General features: G+C 37.9%; 1 protein-coding gene across 3 annotated transcripts in view; it reads left to right on the forward strand.

Moving 5' to 3' along the window:
• The window catches only part of LOC139731020 (MAP kinase-activating death domain protein-like), a 107,946-nt gene that overhangs the window by 52,052 nt on the left and 34,650 nt on the right, over nt 1–21,244 (forward strand). For 2 of the 3 annotated variants that reach the window (XM_071641901.1, XM_071641903.1), the window contains exons 6-15: nt 2,518–2,598; nt 4,213–4,548; nt 5,854–5,994; nt 6,688–6,886; nt 7,526–7,683; nt 13,339–13,371; nt 15,475–15,686; nt 16,402–16,658; nt 17,629–17,728; nt 18,477–18,654. In XM_071641901.1, the coding sequence (XP_071498002.1) occupies nt 2,518–2,598; nt 4,213–4,548; nt 5,854–5,994; nt 6,688–6,886; nt 7,526–7,683; nt 13,339–13,371; nt 15,475–15,686; nt 16,402–16,658; nt 17,629–17,728; nt 18,477–18,654 (1,695 nt within the window). The remainder of the gene's footprint in view (nt 1–2,517; nt 2,599–4,212; nt 4,549–5,853; nt 5,995–6,687; nt 6,887–7,525; nt 7,684–13,338; nt 13,372–15,474; nt 15,687–16,401; nt 16,659–17,628; nt 17,729–18,476; nt 18,655–21,244) is intronic. The other variant, XM_071641902.1, reaches the window with a different exon arrangement.

Here is a 21,244-nt window from a genome sequence, read left to right on the forward strand (position 1 = left end):
ATTATTCAGTGTTTGAGTAATAGCCATGATAAATAGACATGGGCACACTAACACTGTAACAAGTGTATAGCAGATTGTAATATGTTCCAAAATTTGTTAACCTCACTAAACTTTCCAGCCAAGAACTAATGCAAGTGACTTTAACTCTGTATAGGAGCGATTGATATTCATATATGACATGTACACCTGTGTACCCTACCCAAATTTATCAGTGCATAACCTCAATAACTTTGGCCAATTTATATTTCAGACCTAGTAATGGTAGGTGAATGTAATGCTTATGAATTGTTTGCCAATATCAACTGGATAATTGTGCCACATAGATTCTGTTTGCAGTAATCTACCAAGAATCCACAAACTACCACTTGGTGATTACCACAATAGATACAATAGACACACTCTTGCTGCAGGCCCTAGTTATCCAGGCTGCCTCAGTCTGTCCAGAACCATTTTATAGGATGAATGGTCTGCATTGAATCTTTTATTTGTGTCTCTTTCATTTTTGAGGTTTTAGTTCTCCAAATCCAGTGTTATTTGTTACAACATAGCTTAGATTGAATATGGTGTAGATTGTGCAGCTTTGAGAAAGTTTTACAGTGTGTTCTTAGCTGGATATGGATATGGATATTTCTTTACTGTGCTTTGACTTTAGGTTGTGCTTAACTCTAGGTTGTGCTTAAATGATTGAAACTCCCATTATAGGCAATGAGCAGTGTATTGAGCAACAGGTATAGTGCTTTGTCATATTGGTTTCAAACAAGAGCATAACGTGTATTACAAGTGTTGCGTGATGCACGTGTGCAGGGTAGACAACGATCATAATTCAAAATTGTCAAGAATATAATTATGTACCTGTATGACTTTTTTAGATGTGACTAGATAGCCTTACTGCAGAAAAAGAATGAACCAAGATTTTATTTAACCTCTTTACTATGTCTTTTCAATTAAGTCTTACAAATATCAGTGGAATACGTGTAGTACGAGTGTCCTCTTCTATACAGTATCAACAATGCTGTACACTCCTACACCCGCAAAATGTATTTGTGACTGTAAGCCACAACAAGTTTAGTTAAGTACCAGCATGTTTTATTCTCTCCAGAAAAAAAAAAAATGTCATGACTGGCAGTTTAAATACTTAGTTTACATCTGTAAATTCATATTTTATGTCCCTGGCATGAAAACTACTCAAGATGTATAAAGTTATGCCTTGTATTCTCAAAAGTCATGGTACTTGTTGTCAGGTACAATGGCTGTATGGCATACACTGTACATGGCCGTAAAGCAGGTCAGAATAATTGGCATCTTTGTCTGATTTGTGGTTGGTTTATTTTAATTTTGTTCTTTTTATGAAATTTGCAGTCTTTCTATAATGTTTACAATAACTGTTGTCAAGAAATACATGAAGCCATCTTACGTAACCTGTACGGCAAACAGAAAACATGTTGTGACACAATAGTAATAATGATAATATCAATTTATAAAGTGCAAAACCTACCGGTATGTAGTACATCTTCTTCTGCACTGCAAAAGCTTCTGGTATCTAAGTATGCTGTACAATAATGCACAGATAAATGAAAAAAAAAAAAGTGTTTTGAGTCTTGATTTAAAGACTGCTACAGTTGGGGATTTCCTGATGTCTAATGGTACATCATTCCACAGTTTTGGAGATTTGCAGGCAAATGCTTGGTCCCCTTGGAGTGATCCTCAAGAATCTGAGTTTATTACAGATCAGTCTAGCACAAGCATTTTGCGACTCGCTGCAGTCACCCAACTTGAGAATCGGGGAGTCCATATTTAATTAAATAACCCATTACAATAATCCAAAAGCCTAGATGCTTCTTTGGTTGCTTGCTTACATTTATTCTTTAAAGAAAGCAGTCACATTAAACAAATCATTTCAATCAATGTGTCATTTCTAATCAATTCTATGGATACCAGGTTTATTAATGCATGATAGCATATAGCTACTTTTCAAACACTGCACATATTTATCTTGTGCTTCCCTACTTGAAGGAACTATCTTCAATTACCTGGTGTTGGTGTCATCATCATCAAGCTCGCTGTTTTAGGCCTCTGTGAGCACTGCTTCTGATATATGAATATCTTGAATTGTTCATACACAATTACCAGGGAGGTTTTGGGAAAATAATGCTCAGTATGCACAAATTTTGGGGTTACTGCATGCGATGCACTTCTGGATTTCATCATTAAGTTCAGCTTTAACTATGATTCCTATCACCAACAATAAACACCATGTGAATGTAACTCGCATGATTTGGAGATACTATAATTGGCCTGTCATCAATAAAAGGATGAGCAAGGAAACATGCCTAAAGGTACGGTGTATGCAGAAATTTGAACATGGCAAGCAAACATGTGTTAAGAAGAGACCATCACTGCATAGAACAATAATGTGTCTTTACATAAATCACTTGAGGCATGTGCCAATATCAGTCTGAATATCTCACCACTATGGTTACTCATTCTTCTTGTCTATCTCTGTTACCGTTCCCACAGATCACTGTAGCAGGGCAGCCAGGCCACATACCAGTCTTTCCAGAACCAGAGGGCACGGATCTCAAGCGACACCTCCGCCAGGTTCGTTAACCAGTTGTAATAAAGTCATTACCTGACACATTATAAAGAAAAAAGTAGCTGTGTAGTAGTCAAAGTAGTGAGCTCTATATTAGCCATGAGTTGTAATTGTGAAGAGATAATGCAGGCTAATAATATATAGTACTCTGTTTCAGTGATTAAGGTATCAAGGTTTTCATATGAACTTTAAAGCATCGTGAACACTGTTTATGGAGTTGAGGAATTCTTGCTGAAATATCTCTGTGGAGTATGCTTTATCAAAATACCACCTTTGGATTAGGAACTTCTTTATTGTTGCCCATGTAGGATGTATTCAAGCAACATTATTCATTTGAGTCTTACTGATGTGATTAATTCTCTTGTCACTTTTATTGTTTCAGACTTATTTTCTAAGAATGTCAGCATTTTCTGTGTGCTTTAGGGATTTTTCTCCACAGGCTGTGAAACCTTCAAATCCAAATGTAGTTAGGGTAGTAAAGTAGTATTTTTTGATAAACAGGCTTTATTTGTGTATTGTACTTTGTAGTGCTAGATTTCCCAAAATATTGGTCATGTTGATCAGCAGCACAAGGACAATTTCATAATAACCACGATAGACACTGTGCATGTATGCCAATAATTGATAACCTAGTTTTGTTTCTAAATGTGGCATGCTTGCTTCCTCTACATAGGTTGTCAGTTTACAAAATTGTCGAACTATAGATTTTTCTGCAATTTTCTTGCCCATCCCACACTTCTGTTTGTATTTGGTACTGTGATCTTGTTTCTGGGAAAGATTAATGTTTGATGAAATTCTGTCATATCATATGAGTACTCGAGACATTTTAATAATAATAATAGAGAGACTGTAATAAAGTGCCCATTCTACCTAAAAAGATACTCATGGCGCTGTAGAACAGAGTACATAATGTATCATGTTACAACAGAGTATCACAGAAGATGATAAGAACAATAGACAAACAAACAATATACGTACACATACATACAGGTAAACAATTATCAATTTAAATTAGAAAGGTATGTCTTGAGGTTCTTTTTAAAACCATCAATAGAAGATGCTTGTCAAAGAGATTTTGGCAGGCTATTCCAAAGGTTTGGGCCCATGTGTATATGCTTGATTCGAAGTACCTGTAATTTTTGCGAGTTCAATGAATGGAGATTTTGTGGTGGTTGGTTAAGATGAAGAGTATTTTGTAAGTACTTGACAATAGTATCATCCATCATGACAGTAAAGTTGATTTTAATGCATATTACATGCCATACAGAACTCAACATAAGCAGTGACCTTGTGGCCCAACTGAGCCACTAAGAATTGATGTCAGACCAAAAAATTTCCCAAAAGGTTATCTTTTGGTGGCCCGATCAGGCAGCTAAAATTCAAAATAAAATTTTATATTTCCTTTTATTTCAGGTCATTACATTTCTCTTTTTGGGCCAGCGACATTTCAAATTCAACAATTTTAGTGACCCAGAAGGGCCATCAGAGAAAAATGTTAGGGTCCAGCCCCGCCTAACGTATTAACTAATTTATCTCTAGTGATGCCAGTCTTCTATGATGATATGCATACAAGGGCTACAATTTCTTCTATGATGACTGTTGTTGTCTGTTGTCTACAGGCCCTGGCTAGCATGAGTCTGAATCCCCCACCCATTAAGGACTTTGACAAGGCTAGTTCACGGGAGGTGGAAGCCATCAGCAAACACCGCACAGCTCTCACCAATGAGACAGACTTCCGCCCCTTTGTCTATGGCAATGATGTTGATGCTGTGGATGTGGCCACTCGGGTTGCCATGGCAAAGTTCATCAACTCTCCCAATGTCCTGGGCAATCACAATGAGCACACAAGGACGTTGCGCCTCTATCCCCGCCCAGTGGTGGCCTTCCAGGTTCAGACTTTCATCAACTCGCGGCCGAATAAGTCAAAGTTCACAGAAATGTTGGCACAGTCACAGGTATATCGTAAACATTTAAAACATAGCTAGCTGTAGCTATCTGTCTGTTAGTCTCCTACATTTTATGATCACTGAGAGGAGATTACACTGTTTATAACTTCTGTACTGGTGAAACTGGCAAAGGTTGGAAAATGCATGAATCCACAAGATAACTTTAACAGGTTTATCACCCAAATCTGAAAATGTGAGGTGTTGTGAAATGTCTTTTGACATATTAACCGAGTGGTAATAGCTCTTTTTGCCAAGCTAACCATAAGTGAATGAATTTCCAGACTGGCCCAATACCTTCATATGAATCATTCTCTAAAAGGATGTAGTAATGTAATTAATCATCTGTTGGCATTGCCAATATCTGTTAAAATATGTCAGTATAAGAAATGAATTTTAATTGGCATAGAAGATCAGTTTCCTGACACTATTCAATGGGGGATATCCTTAAGCTTGAGACTCACCTGTCCTAAACATCACATGTACTGCAGACCTTCCAACCATTTTAGATTGAATTTGGAGGAAAGAATCTGGATTTTGACCCTTCCCAGCTCCTATTTCAATGGGAGGTTCTTATTTTTCTTGATCATTTTATTATACATTCCTATAGGAACTGCTCTTTGTTTCCTACTTTTGAGCCAAGTCATCCCTATTTTTCAGTCCGAAAGGTTGGGAGGTCTAGACTGGTACTGGGTATTATGTGAAGATATCATTTCAGCAGAGAAATATATATCCAGGGAAAATATTTGAGATTTCCTGAGATGACCAAAGTCCAATGGGATGCAGTCATCATTGATTTAATAGCTACTTCGAGAATGTATGGCTTTAGACCAGTGGCACTTTGGGACAGGGAAAATACCCTTCTTGAATGTGATAGTTTTATGGTGTGTGGTAAACAAATGATAACATTGTATAGTCACAGTTTCCTTGGAATTATTGCATTTCTTTCTGCATGCTACATGTGTGAAATGTTTTTAAGATATCACTCTGATTCCCTTTTCAGTGCTGCTACTAAACTAGGAGATGTACCTGTCCTCACATTGTTTAAATTTCACTAATGTTTTGTTAGATTTCAAAACTTCCTCTTCATCCCTGGAAAACATAGACAATTAGTAGTTTGTATGCTGAAGTAGATGTGTTTAATAGTGTTTAAAAGTCACACAGAATCCCTGATCAGTGATGCATTTTACCAGACATCTATAAAGCTAAGCCAGCAGTGTCACAAGGAGATCACAACTAACTATGGATAGGGTAGATAAGCACATGATCTATGTTCTCCTGTCATTGATATTATGTTGTGTCTTTCTGTATATCCAGGCTGTAGAGTACTTTGGAGAAGTCAGTCTGAACCCAAAGAATGTGACATTCCTGAGAATACAGACAGGTGTGTATGACCCTCACCTGATTGGTGACAAACAGAAGTGGTACCGTGAGCAGCTGCAGCCGATAGAATTCAAGGTCAGTCAGTCAGAAAACTTTCAACTGTATCTTCATCCTTTTGTCGCACTGTTAGCATACACAATGACAGTGATATTGTGAGTACCATCCGTGAAATGATTTTCCCAAAGATTTGTTGTTGTTGTTGTTTTCATTGACATTGTTTTGTTTTTTTTTCTGCCAGTGTGTCACAGATTATTGCCCTTCTATATTATTTATTGTCATCCAGTATGCTGTTTTCTTGAAGGATACTGTATAAGTGGAAATTTTCGCAGTGTTGAAATTTTCGCGCATTTCGTGCAACCAGAAACTAGCGCAAAAATAAAAGCACGAAAATATTTTTGTTGCCATATGTTCCTGTGTTGGATGTCTTGATTCCCCAGAATTAAAGACATGCGAAACTCTTCTTACCCGGCCTAGCGTGAAAAATTAGTCGCGCGAAAAAATCTCCACTTTTACAGTAGTTTGTTGGATACTTTGTACAATACTTACAATGTCATAGCTCCACCATCTTCACTGTTTGTCAAGACATCTTTGAGTGACATGTAACATGTTCCACAAGTTTTTGATAAGGTTGACACTGATGGATGCTATCGATACAGTCTGAAGGTGTGTAGAAACAGAGGGTGAATGACAGCTGGTAATGCGTCAATCCTTTATGTGTTGAATACAGAAGTCACAGATTTAATACTAGTATCTTACCCATTTTCATAGGTACAGTTTGAGAACTGCACCCTTGGTGCAGCACTGTCTAGTGCATCCGAGGGTGGGTCTGACTCTTCTAATCCCACGGATGAGAGTGGAGAGGAGAGTGAGAGGGAAGATGGGGCCGGTAGTTCATCATCCTCCTACTCATCACTGGACGAGTTTGTGGTGGACATGATAAACAGTGACATCAAAGGCGATGTACAGGGTAAGTGAGAGTTTCTGTTGTTGTGCCACCAGTTTTAGGTGTCTACATTTCTATATCCCTCACTAGTTTGTCTCAAAAACTTTGCTTGCTATGGAAGAGTATGTATAAATATTTGTTTATGACCCAAGAAGCCACTGGCCCTTATTGCATTTCTGTATCTATATTTGTTTGGATAGAAGTATGTCAGGTTGAGGATATTCAGTGGATGATGATTAACATGTATGTGAAGGAAATACCACTTGTTGTGATATTTCAAAGTGAGTGAAATGTGATTGTGTGTTCAAAGAAAATCATTGGAGAGTTATAGGATAGATTGCCCCTTCTTTCCATCAGGATGTGCTTTGAAATGACATTTAATGCACAGTTATTTGATGCCATTTTCTATCAATTGCCCACAAGTACTATTGACCTTTTATTCCAGTGTTTACCTTCCGTAACTTTAAAAGCTTTCTTGGTTTCTTATCTGTTTGTCTTTGATATTGATGTTTATTCTTAACTTGTGTTCTATGTGTATTTGTCTTTTTTTTTCTTATCGATTTCCTTATCTTTTCTCTGTCTGCCAACTTGTCAATCCTCATGCCGTTGGTTTTTTTTTCTTTCCTGTCTGTCTGTGTCTACCTTTGTGTCTCCCTGCTTCAGATCCTCACAAACCAGTCCAGTACAGTGAGATTGATGAACATGCGGTCTACAAGCCCCCTGACTCTCTGCAGCTTCCCCCAGACATGGTTCAAAGTGATAATAATCAGTTTGCTGACAGTGACTCATCCAGTAGCCAAGAGAATCCAACATCACCTGATGTAAGTACATAGTGAGAAGACACCATCTCTCAAGTTATTTCATTTTTCATTCGTTTTATTATAACATCAAGGAAAACCTTGTGCAGTACTGAAACACAGTGCTGTTAACGGATTTGTTCTATTTCTTCTTCTTTTCTTTTTTTCCAATTGTAATTAAACACATGATTAGAATGAAACTTGTTCAGGTGAAAATTATCAAAACCTGAAAAAAAAAGATGGACAAGAGAAATTAGGTTGAGTGTGAATTAGGACTAGCTTCTGGCATTAGCTTTGATATAAAATCATTTCACAACTGCACCAAACTTATATTAAATGTCATAGTTATGTAGGAGTCTGTGGTAGGCAGTTTGAATGTTTATCAGCCAACTGAGCCAACCCACACATGCATGAATTAAGTGGTCTGTGTGAAATATACCAGTGAGTGTTGAATTCTACACTGCAGTCACAAACACTTTCAGTCAGATTCAAAGACAATAGCCCTCAACTGCAAACATACATGGGGCTTGTTGCAGGTGTGAATGATAATTTTTCGAGTAAATACATTTTAATGTATGCAAGGTATTTTGCCTGAATATTGTTGCACCATTTGTCCCTGACACATTTTAGAGGAGCACAAAGTGGGGTTTATGGCAGGGAGCAAGTAGTTTTTATTGATGGCCAGTGTGCAGAAACAAATCAGTGGAATTCTGAGCAAAATTTGATAAATAGTTGAAAAAAAAGTCCCAGAAAATTGTATGAAAACCAACTTACTGCAGTCGACCTTGAATAGTACATTGTACCTCAATGTTTAATTACTTGAATATCACTTACATTAGGGCAAAATACAAATCCAGATGTTTTCCGCTTATAATATCTTCACTGCTTGAGACATGTGTATACTCAAAGTTCAGTTATCTCAATGGTAAATCCATGGTAAATCTATACTTGATTTTTTTATGCCTCCGCAAGGAAGTGGCCGGAGGCATTATGTTTTCGGGTCGTCCGTCCGTCCGTCCGTCCGTCCGTCCGTACATCCGTATGTACGTCCGTCCGTCCCGTTTTGTTTTTGTCGATATCTCAGGAACCGTGTGGTGGTTTTACATCAAACTTGGTATGAGGGTATATCCTTGAAGGATAATACTTTGTGTGGATTTTAGGGTCACAGGGTCAAAGGTCACAGGTTATTTTGTGAAAAAAGTGAAATTTCATGTTTTTCTCCATATCTCGCAAATGGTTCAAGGTGTCTTCATGGAACTTAGTATATATGCTTGTACCGATGGGCAGTGATTATCAAGGGAAGTTGGGGGTCATGGGTCAAAGGTCAGGGGGGTCAAAGGTCAAGGTCAACTCCTCAAAATATCACTACTTTCCTTAAAATGCAATATGCCTGAAGGTTTTTTTTTTTTAAACTTGATGTATGGCATGTATTACCCAATGTATATTTTTGGGGAAGTTTCTTGACAAAAGGTCAAGGGTCAAAAGGTCAAAGGTCAAGTGAAAGTGCTAAATTGCACTTTTTTCCTCCATATCTCGAAAGTAACTCAAGGTATCATCATGAAACTTACATATTTTTGCATGTTCTACCTAACAGTGATTCTCTGTGGAACTGTGAGGTCAAAGGTCAAACGAAAGGTTTAGATAATGCTATTTTCCCATTTGATACTGAAATTATACTTTTTCTCAATACCTTGAAAATTACTCAATGCATAACTTATAAAAGGGTCAAAAGTCAAGTAAAAATCATCAGTTCCCCAAATACCTGTACTCTGATATTTTAATCATTCATCCAATTGAACCAATTGTGTGAAACTGTCATCACACATTGTCAAGACATTGTACTATAGACCTATTAGGAGAACCATGCATTATGGCGGAGGCATATCAGTCGCTGTAGCGATATATCTAGTTTTTTTCTACTCATGTTACTGGAAGCAATTCCAACATTGCCCAGCTACTGCTGGACAAACAAATACCAAGATTAAGAATGTGTGGGCAACAAAGACAGTATCACAAATCTTTTTATACTGATTGTAAGTGATTTGAGGTCAGAATGATCTTACGTCCAAGTCAATATACTGTTAAGTTAGCATTAATACCCCTACACCTATGTACCTTTACGCAGTACACACACAGCACTCTTTGCAAAGTGCTTATGGTAACACAGTGCTCTGCCGGAGCCATGCAAAGCATTGCAAGAATGAGTGTTCACTCTTTTCTCCACTTGATGTGTACATGTGAGCAAATGTACTCCTAGTACACTACAGACACACCACACGCACTTGCAGACAAAATTCAGAGCACATATACATCAACATCTGTATGCAGTTTACTCTTCTTCTTCTTTTTTTTTCTTTTCTATGGTATGCAAATCTTTCACCATGAAAATAGAAGTTTACAAGCCATAAGATGCAGGGTAGCACAAAGTGACATATACACAGAAATAGAAATCAAAGGATGATATTTGATATGTGGGAATGCAACAGAGCACTGATGGCAAGAATGATGCTCAAATGTGGTGGAGCTATGTAATGTTAGATATGGGACAGCATGTGGTCTTTCAGATATTAATGAAGTGAATATTACATAATGCTAATGATACAGAATTTTACATGCCTTGAGCAACAAGCAAGTTGAATTAATGGAGAGATGGTATTTATCAAAGCAAAACAGATCGAGGAGTGACTCTAAGAGAGAAATTATGCATAAGTCATATATTCATAATTTCCGTTAATTAGATTTTAAAAGCCTTACAAATTCTAAAATTTTTTTTTATTCATAGATTGGCATGGTAAAAGATTATTGTTAAAAGCGTTTTACAAATCATTACTGTGCTGTGTATTTTGCCAATAGAGGAGGATCTTTCAGAGTCAACAGCAAACCAAGTTTGGACAAATTATGCATTTTTTAATCAGAAGAAAATGAATGTAATCCCTGGGATTTATGTTCATTAAAGACAAAATCTTGAAATTTCACATTGTCAAAGACCTTGTAAGTGCATTATAGTCTTGTGTTATTTACCGGTAATTGTAATTGTGCTGAAAACATCATGCTTCCTGTGTTGTGTTTTATCACCCACCTGTACTTCAATACAAACTCTGTTATACTTGTGACACGGTGCACCCCTGAAATTTAGTGTGACCTAGGAGTATAGCATCAGTGAAAAGCAGGATCACAGGACTTTGTTGACTACTGCCAGGGTGGTTGAAGGACCAGCCCTTTTCAGGGTCACATTCACAGACATTTCATTAAAATCATTCACAACTTGACTCTATCAAAAGCCTTTGACAGGTTTATATTTATTGACTCCCCCAGACCAGATTCTGTCATTCTTTGAGTTTTACTCTTTTTTCCAGCTTTGTTGTTATGTATTGGTAACTGTTTTTAGCACCTCAGAGTGCCCCTCCAGCTGAAAGGCATTATAGTCAACCTTGGATCAAGTCTTGAATTTTTTATTGTATACCATACATGTGTAATAAATATTTTAGCACGTAGGAAGACTACATTACCATCAATCTGTGTACTGGTGTGTGAGGATACTTACATAAGATTTTTTTTTTTTCTGTGACATTGCCGTATGCATAATTGTGTTTTTAGTCTTAACAGTTGTCAGGAAATATGACATTCAACTAGAGTACTCCCACCTTATGATATCTATTAGGAGAGACATTGCTATAGTAGCAATATTGATAGAATAATGGGAATTTTTGCAGAGAGAAAAACAAAGTCCCTTCATTCAATTAATTTACCTTCCTGGAGGCTGCAATGAATTATGAATAAGACCAAGACATAATGAAAGAGAGGTGAGGCTTTGGGTATTCGTTCAAACGCCTACACTCTCTCCACACAAATAAAATCCCTCCATTCTAATAACTTGCCTACAGAGGCTAATGAATTATGAATACGACCATGAGAGAATAAAAGAGAGGCGAGGCGTTGGGTATGTGATCAAACATCATTGTGTCACTGCCATGAACTGGCTTAAGCTCAGCTGTAGCCACTATCCAGTAAAGCAGAAGGTAATGCAGGCTCAAATCCCAGGCTAGTTCCTTCTTTTAATACAGATCGAGTGACAATCATAGTTCACAGAAGAGTAACAAAAAAAAAAGGGGAAGACAAAAACATCTCAGTATTAAAGCAATATTTCTGTTGTCATCTCTACTGGATCATATTGTACATCATGCATCATACATTATGTGTACAGCTCTCTGTTGTACAGTATCTATACCAATTATGTAAAGGTGCAATCCATAAAATCATGGGCTGAGAACCAGAAGGGTTTTATTGCAATGGGGGGGGGGGATGGGGGGTATTGAGTCATGTTGTAGAGCTCGACCTCCTTTGCAGTATGGTTTCAATTTTAAATTATTTTCATTTTCAGGAAAATGTGGAAAATGCAAACCACAAGGGTGCTATTTTACTCTATATTTGGAACAATGTTTATGAATTTACCCACTGTTGATTATAATAAACTTTTTATTTCATAAGAATTGATTGTTTGTTTTTATTTATGTTCAAATCTTAGAACGAGATAGTGCCCTTCTGGTTCTCAGCTAAAGAAATTGCATGTTTATGTTTCAAAAGGCATTTTAATACCATTTGCTGAAGTAGGCAAGAGTAAAATCAATGTTTGTATGTACTGCAGTACTGATCGTTGTCTCTTTAAATATGTTTGCAGAAACAGACTGTGCTAAACATAAGCCTTCAAATGAGGCTGATTCAGGGCAGCAAAAGCAGGTTTTGTACAGATTTTGTCTTGTTTTCATAACAGCTGATGAGCATGCTCTTGAATTTCTCCTTTTAGCCATCATTAAATTAACAGTCACTAACCAAATGTGCATTGTCTGTCAGGCCATGCACGTCATGCTCTGTTGTGTATATGATGCCAAGTACATCCATAGACTGTGCACAGGCAGACTGGAATGCCAAGGTGATGTTGTTATTCACGATTGGCACCATGGCAACCAGCTGTAATACAGGCACGCTGTTCACGTGTCACATGAAATGCCCAGCACAGACTTGCATCAGCAGCTGCCACTACATGTATCTGCAAAGTCCTACACAAGCATGGACTATATAGTAGGCTTACAAAGAATGCTGAGAATGTATTTTTTTGACAAGAGGAATGACAAAGACACAAAAAAAGATTACTCTGTCCACAGCACAATAGTGTATGGCTCCTCTATCACTTGTATTGTTATACTATCGAGTACCGGTACTCATAGGTTTGCTTGTATGTATTATCATCTGGGCCACAGAAGTCTGAGTGGTATCTAATTTTGAATTTTATTTTCTCTTTCTCTCTCTCTCTCTCTCTCTTTATCTATCTCTATCTATCTATCTATCTATCTATTTATCTATTTATCTATCTATTTATCTATCTATCTATCTATTTATCTATCTATCTATTTATCTATCTATCTATCTATCTATCTATCTATTTATCTATCTATCTATCTATCTATTTATTTATCTATCTATCTATCTATCTATCTATCTGTCTATCTATTTATCTATCTATCTATCTATCTATCTATCTATCTATTTATCTATTTATCTATCTCTCTGTTTGTATATATGTCTGTCTCTCTATGTCTGTTCTCCCTTTCTCTCTGAACCACCTTGTATCATTCCACCAACTTCCAATTTACAAATTATTTCACAATCATATTGATGCAGTCTTCAGATGAGGAGCTGCCTCTGAGTGTTCGGGTATTTACACCTAGTTGTTGTTGTTGGTTTTTTTTCCAGTGTAACATTGTTTTCCCTTTCCTTGAAAACAACAAATGACAAAGTAGCTGTCAAGTGCATGTCTTTAATTGTATGGTACACAGAATTGATGCATGAAATCATTTCTAGCATATAAATGTTGATTGCTGTTGGTGATGGAAGTAGTAAAAGAAAAGAGAAAGTGCTGCAACATTGTAATTTGTAAGTGTTTGAGTTTAAATTCACATTGAGCCTGGTCCTACAGGCACTGATTTGAAAAGAAAAAAATCACTGCAAGCTTTCACACTATCACACTATATTTAAAAACTCAATCTATATGTCATCTACAAACATATAATGATAATGTTGTTGATGATGTTAATGATGATGATAGTGGTAATAATGATGTTTATGATGTTCAAAACCAGGATTCTCTTTGCAAATTAACTCTTAAGTCTTATGTGATTTTCATGCATGCAATCTGTGTAGTATGTATAATGTACAAAGTGTGTTTCAGTGTAGCTGTTTTGTTTTCTGTTGTTTTAAATAAGCTGACTGCATTGTAGTGAGATTACCCTAGACCTCAGCTTTAGTCTGCTGCAATGTATCAAGCTAAATTTGTTTGGAAAACCTTAGGTGTTGATTTTTCACTGTTATGAAGGATGGAGTTGTATTCAACAATGAAGTGACATAAGAATATGCGATCAGAGAAAAGTGAAGTAAAATGGGACAACTCAAGCAAATTTTGACTGTTTTAGTGTGGGAAGACATTACACCTAGCATACATGTGTATAGTAGTTACCTTTGAATAATTTCATGTGTATGTTTGTTCTCATGAGTAATGGTCTAGAAATAGAGCTGTCCGCATGCTTTAAAATTGATCTATTCAAATCAGTTGCATCGCATGCTATTAGTGCATGTTTTTATTTTTCCTCATTTCTTAACAAAAGAATTAATTTTATGTCATTATCATTAAGAAAAGAATGGATAAAGCATGTGACTGTTGTGTTTCCATCTTTAACCATTTACACATTGATGTTGTCTATGTCACAGAGCCCATGTATGGTTATGAGGAAACTACCCAATAAATTGATCTCCAAGTCTCTTCATGTCAATAAACAAGGCTTTTGTGCAGTAGCCAAAAGAATTTTGTGGATTTCAGGAGAGAATTAAATCAACTATTGTTTCTGGGAACCAGATTGATATCAAGGAGAGAAAAAAAAAAGGTCTCTCTCGATGCTATGAATGGTGTTCAATGTGAAATGGCAGTTTTGTTGACTCGATGCTATTCTGCTAGCTTCCATACTTAGACTGTGAGTTTGAATGGGATTTTTACAGTACCATATAGTACATTGGAACAGACTCTTCTGTAATACATTTTTGCTCATCCCACAACCATGCTTGGGCTCTAAATATGGTATAATGTGTTTAGTGCTGTACCATGCTGTTCAAGTAAATATTTGTCTGCCTGTGTAATATCTAAATATCCGTTGCATCTTTTATGGTATCATTTCTCTCAAATTTACTGTTTTCGTGTATGCTGTGTGACTGTGATCAAAAAGTGAAGATTGATTCCGTGTTACGTTTTCTTTAAAAATTGTTTCTTGTTTATGTTTGTGCTTGTCTGACTTTTTTTTTTTTGCCTGGATTTTGAAACAGTGAAAAAGAGATATTCTTATCTCTTGATAGTAGATGATTTAGGGTCAATGATGTAAAGTAATGAAATCAAAATTTATGGATGAGATAAATGATATATTTACATATCTTTACATATGTCTCAGAGATTAAGACAATGAATACATTTTCCTGGTTGATCACTGTATATACCGTCACTTTGGTATTTTTATGTCAAATGTTTTGACTAATATATTGGATACTTCTGTGAAGTTATGGGAAAATATTGAGTAGTAAACTCTGCACACTTTTATTGTTCTCATAATCAGCTTTTAAGGTTAAATTACTCTGAAGATGAAAACGAGATAAGTTATTAGCGTTTCCCTGGGAAACTTGTCACTGTCTATGAATGTAGTAATTGGTACATTTATGTGTATGTTGTGTGATAATTTATGGCATGATGTTGTTTCTATTTTGGTCTGTATCATGTAGATGCGCATCGCCCAGAACATGTCAATGTCAGGAATGGACACTGACCAGGACCTTGACAGCAGTGTGTATGACTCAGACAACCCTTACCCATCCACTCCATCAGCAGCCCGCCAGCATCCTAGGCGTAACTCTAATGACATTGGTGTAGAGGCAGCCTCCAGAGGTGGCCGAACATCACCAACCTTTATGGACAAGGTCAACGCTCTCTTCAGGTAAGTGGAACTCTCATGGAAACACCATCATGAATTACCAATTACTGTTAAAGAAGACACTTTCTCATGAGTAATTTTTGACACTCGGCCAGATAAGGTGAACTTCACATGTTTTCATGCTGCAGAATCAAAATATAAGTAGTATTACACAGTCATAGAGAGTGAACATTTTCACATGCTTTCATTTTCGTGCTGGTTGCATGTCATGCAAAATGCGTGAAAATTTTCAAACTGCGAAAATGTCCACTTTTATGGTACACCATATACAAACAGTTTGCTAGTGGTAATGATATGAAAGTAGAATTTTGTAAGACTTGACTGCATTATATGCCAAGCAGCACAACAAGCACTATACCAACAACAACAAGAACAGCAAGGATTGCAGGTGAATAGATTTTGAATAATCATTTTTGAAGATAGTTATGATGAAGTATGATATACAATGTACGTGTGGGAATTTTACCACTTTTTAATACATTTTACATATTTTCAGTAATTTCAGTCACTCTTTATTTGTTGAGTGAGATAACATGCATAAATGTAAGATGCATTTTGAAGGATATTTATGTAACATGACACGTACTGTACATTTGCATATTTCTTTATTGCAAGTACACATGCAGAAATAAATATGTATCAAAGAGTATGTGTCACATTTCTGTAGAGCACAGTTGAGTCAGATCTAACTGTCTTTCCTTCTCTGTGGCCTTCACAGGTCAGACTCTTCGGACTCCTCAGCTCCCACCACACCCACTCGCACCAAGCCTAAGCCATCCATACTCCGTGGCATTATGGACCTCGCCCTAGAGACTGCCAAGGAACCCATTGGCTCCCCTACATCAATCAGCAGTATGGACCCTAATGGGTACTCTCCTAGCGTCAAGTCAGACCCAGGCCCAAATCGCAGTCGCATCTCTTCAGGCATGGGACTCCCAACACGCAAGAAGAAGACATCCTCTCCACTAACCAGGGGTAGGTCTATACATACATTTTGCATTTCACTGTGACCCTGGAAAATATGTGGCATGGTAGACTGGTTTACAAAAGTATTCAAATATTGTGCAAACAAGTGGTTGTCCGGTGTTGCAACAACAAGTTTATACAAAATGGATTCCAAGTATCGAAATATAATAAATATGTTCAGGTGGATGACAAAGCTTGTTAGTAGATAAGAAAAAATATAAATTTATGAATTTGCGTATAATGTTAGTAAACTGGCCCATGGGACTTTTTTTTTTCTTGCCTATATGTTGAAGTAATTTACAGCCACTTCTCAACCAGTGGGCCACGTAGTTCTCATCTGTGGGCAATGATGTCAGCCAAAAATTTAATAAAAATGGTACTAATGTGATCTAACTGGGCCTAAAAAAAAATTGTAGGAGCCAAATTTGGCCTCAGATTTTTTAAAAAAAGAAAAGAAAGAAGGTTGAGAAGCATTGATTTACAGTATTGAAATTGGACTTACATGTTTGTTCCCATTTGATTGACCAAATCTACAGAACATGTAGAGTAGATTACCTTCTAGTGTATTGTGAGTGGGATCAAGATTTTTAGTATCACACATTGTTTGCTGCAACAAAGTATGGTCACCTGTACCCAGTGAGTGTTGCGAGGTAGTACTCCTTGTATGGCCAAGGGGCAGTGCTCCTCCCCCCCCCCCCCCCCCCCAGTTTTGTGGCTCTGTTTAAGTAGTAAAACTGAGAAGTACATGTATTTCATAAGTTGATTACTTCCAGCATTTTCCTTCCTTTTTTCCACACAATGTGAAATTGGAAAAATAACTGTTTCCCTGAGAGAAGATTACTATAGTATACACTGTTGTGTAGCCAGAGCATGATCTATCCAGTTGGAGAGAAGAGTTGATTTCCCAAATACTGTGTAGTGCTATACTGCTAAAATTCTCATCTATTTGATGGTACATATTGAATGCTTGCCGTTGCAGATACTCGACGTTCGTTGGTGGAAAGGACCTCTCTCATTAGGCACAGTTCAACCAAGAAACCTGAAAAGAGGTCCTCACTCACTAATGAAAGACCAAATAGGTATGAATGAATGATATTAAGTTTTGGATTGTCAGATTTACTGTTATTTTGAGTATCTGTTAATTGAATATATGAAAATTAATTTGCATTTTCCAATTCTTGTTTCATGGGAAATTAGCAATTAATTGAATAATTTTTAATGATGTGTATTTTTGCAGATTTGTGTCATGATATTGTACTGGTAAATCCCCTTTTGAGGCAGTGGATTTGAATATTTTTCTTGCCTTCATAGATAAATTCGTCCTGTGAAATACACACTTTTAGAACAAATTATTAGTCACTCACAGGTACCATCAGCATGTGAACTATTCTACAATGTACCTTATCTGTTTATGATGGCATAGTGCTTTTGAAGCCAGAGGGGCATAGACTTGGAATATTTGCTTCAAGCACTGAGTTAGATAGTGCAGGAATTGCTTTATGATGGTGCTCACTGCACAACGTCAACAGTTGAAGTATTGACAAGATGGTTGTTACATTGTGTAGCCATGTGGTAGTTTGAGAGTTTAACAGTGTTTAATCATTTTTATCATCCTAACTTATTTTGTGTGTGTGATAAATTAACTGAGGTCTAGCATTAACTTATCTCCATTAATGTGTACAAATCAGACGAATCAAATTCACGTTATGGACAAAAGAATGAAAGTGAATTTACAGTTCTGGGGGAAACTCTTTAAGTCCTGGAAGATGTCTTTTGAGAATTGTCTGTAGGTCACATCCTTCTTTGTTTCCCATTCCTTGCCATTAGTGAGGACCAGCTGTTCCTGAAAGAAGTGGTCAGGGGAGTACTGGATGGAAACAATGTGGGTTGGCTCAACTGGTCCCGCCTCAAGAATTTAATGAGGAACGAGAACTTGCGGGCTCAGGTCATCAGTCAGCTATACCCACAGGACACAGCAGTGACAGGAGACTTCATTGAGGATGTGGTACGGGATGGATGAGTATCTGTTGGATGGTGAAGGGAGGGGTTGAAGTGTATTCATTGAGGATGTGGTACGGGATGGATGAGTGTCTGTTGGATGGTGGAGGGAGGGGTTGAAGTGTATTCATTGAGGATGTGGTACGGGATGGATGAGTGTCTGTTGGATGGTGGAGGGAGGGGTTGAAGTGTATTCATTGAGGATGTGGTACGGGATGGATGAGTGTCTGTTGGATGGTGGAGGGAGGGGTTGAAGTGTATTCATTGAGGATGTGGTACGGGATGGATGAGTGTCTGTTGGATGGTGGAGGGAGGGGTTGAAGTGTATTCATTGAGGATGTGGTACGGGATGGATGAGTGTCTGTTGGATGGTGGAGGGAGGGGTTGAAGTGTATTCATTGAGGATGTGGTATGGGATGGATGAGTGTCTGTTGGATGGTGGAGGGAGGGGTTGAAGTGTATTCATTGAGGATGTGGTACGGGATGGATGAGTGTCTGTTGGATGGTGGAGGGAGGGGTTGAAGTGTATTCATTGAGGATGTGGTACGGGATGGATGAGTGTCTGTTGGATGGTGGAGGGAGGGGTTGAAGTGTATTCATTGAGGATGTGGTACGGGATGGATGAGTGTCTGTTGGATGGTGGAGGGAGGGGTTGAAGTGTATTCATTGAGGATGTGGTACGGGATGGATGAGTGTCTGTTGGATGGTGGAGGGAGGGGTTGAAGTGTATTCATTGAGGATGTGGTACGGGATGGATGAGTGTCTGTTGGATGGTGGAGGGAGGGGTTGAAGTGTATTCATTGAGGATGTGGTACGGGATGGATGAGTGTCTGTTGGATGGTGGAGGGAGGGGTTGAAGTGTATTCATTGAGGATGTGGTACGGGATGGATGAGTGTCTGTTGGATGGTGGAGGGAGGGGTTAAAGTGTATTCAGTGAGGATGTGGTACGGGATGGATGAGTGTCTGTTGGATGGTGGAGGGAGGGGTTGAAGTGTATTCATTGAGGATGTGGTACAGGATGGATGAGTGTCTGTTGGATGGTGGAGGGAGGGGTTGAAGTGTATTCATTGAGGATGTGGTACGGGATGGATGAGTGTCTGTTGGATGGTGGAGGGAGGGGTTAAAGTGTATTCATTGAGGATGTGGTACGGGATGGATGAGTGTCTGTTGGATGGTGGAGGGAGGGGTTGAAGTGTATTCATTGAGGATGTGGTACGGGATGGATGAGTGTCTGTTGGATGGTGGAGGGAGGGGTTGAAGTGTATTCATTGAGGATGTGGTACGGGATGGATGAGTGTCTGTTGGATGGTGGAGGGAGGGGTTGAAGTGTATTCATTGAGGATGTGGTACGGGATGGATGAGTGTCTGTTGGATGGTGGAGGGAGGGGTTAAAGTGTATTCATTGAGGATGTGGTACGGGATGGATGAGTGTCTGTTGGATGGTGGAGGGAGGGGTTGAAGTGTATTCATTGAGGATGTGGTACGGGATGGATGAGTGTCTGTTGGATGGTGGAGGGAGGGGTTGAAGTGTATTCATTGAGGATGTGGTACGGGATGGATGAGTGTCTGTTGGATGGTGGAGGGAGGGGTTGAAGTGTATTCATTGAGGATGTGGTACGGGATGGATGAGTGTCTGTTGGATGGTGGAGGGAGGGGTTAAAGTGTATTCAGTGAGGATGTTGGTACAGGATGGATGAGTGTCTGTTGGATGGTGGAGGGAGGGGTTGAAAAAACTCCTGGTATTTTTAATATTTTATGTACAAAATATTATGGCATGATGTCAGCCAAGGACATCATCAATTCATTCATTTGTATACCAGATATTCATATTGACTGTTCAAGAACTGTTCTACAAAATGAGCAAAACTTCACAATTTGATAACTTCCCTAATTTTTATTCATTTTTTATCATTAATTGTCACTGTTGTGCTTGTTAAACTGTACTCTTGTTTTCAGACGGACTTTTGACTAGTCCCAAATTGTCTGCTTAATAAAGGGGGAATCGCCATGATGAATAGTGCAGCCAATTTTCAAAGAGTCAAAATGAATTCTTTTATGATGTAACACAATTATTTGCAATAAATGTCAGTTATTTTGATCATATGCAAGACTGTTTCTTACAGTTTTAATAGATGTGAGTAGCAATAAAAATACTAGCTTTGTAATATTTCTTTTCTCCAGAGCAATTGTATGTGTCAACTGAAGTACCCAATTACAGATGAGAGATGTGGCTTTTGTAGCATGCTCAGATTTTTCATTCCAATTTGCTTGGATGTACACAGGTGCTAGCTGCACGTAGCTATAGGCTCTGATGCTGAAAACATGCTCACTGCTCTTAAGCATGCAAACATCATTGTGATTACCTGTAGTTTACACAGATGGCAGACAGTAGAGGGAATTAGTAATATAAAGCCCTATACAGCTAATGTTTAGCCCATCAGTAGTGAATTTACCCAGTAATAAACCACACTCAGCAGTATCCATGTCATTTTTCTTTGCCGAAGTCAGTCAGAGTAGTGTAAAAGCTTCCCAAGTGTTTGTATTGTAGCTATGGATAAATGTGCATGTCTGATTTAGTTTTCATATTAATTTTTTT

This window comes from Diadema antillarum, unplaced genomic scaffold (assembly GCF_040938485.1).
Source record: "Diadema antillarum isolate AM-2024a unplaced genomic scaffold, OU_Dant_1.0 seq00000348_RagTag, whole genome shotgun sequence".
In the NCBI taxonomy this organism is placed as follows: domain Eukaryota; kingdom Metazoa; phylum Echinodermata; class Echinoidea; order Diadematoida; family Diadematidae; genus Diadema; species Diadema antillarum.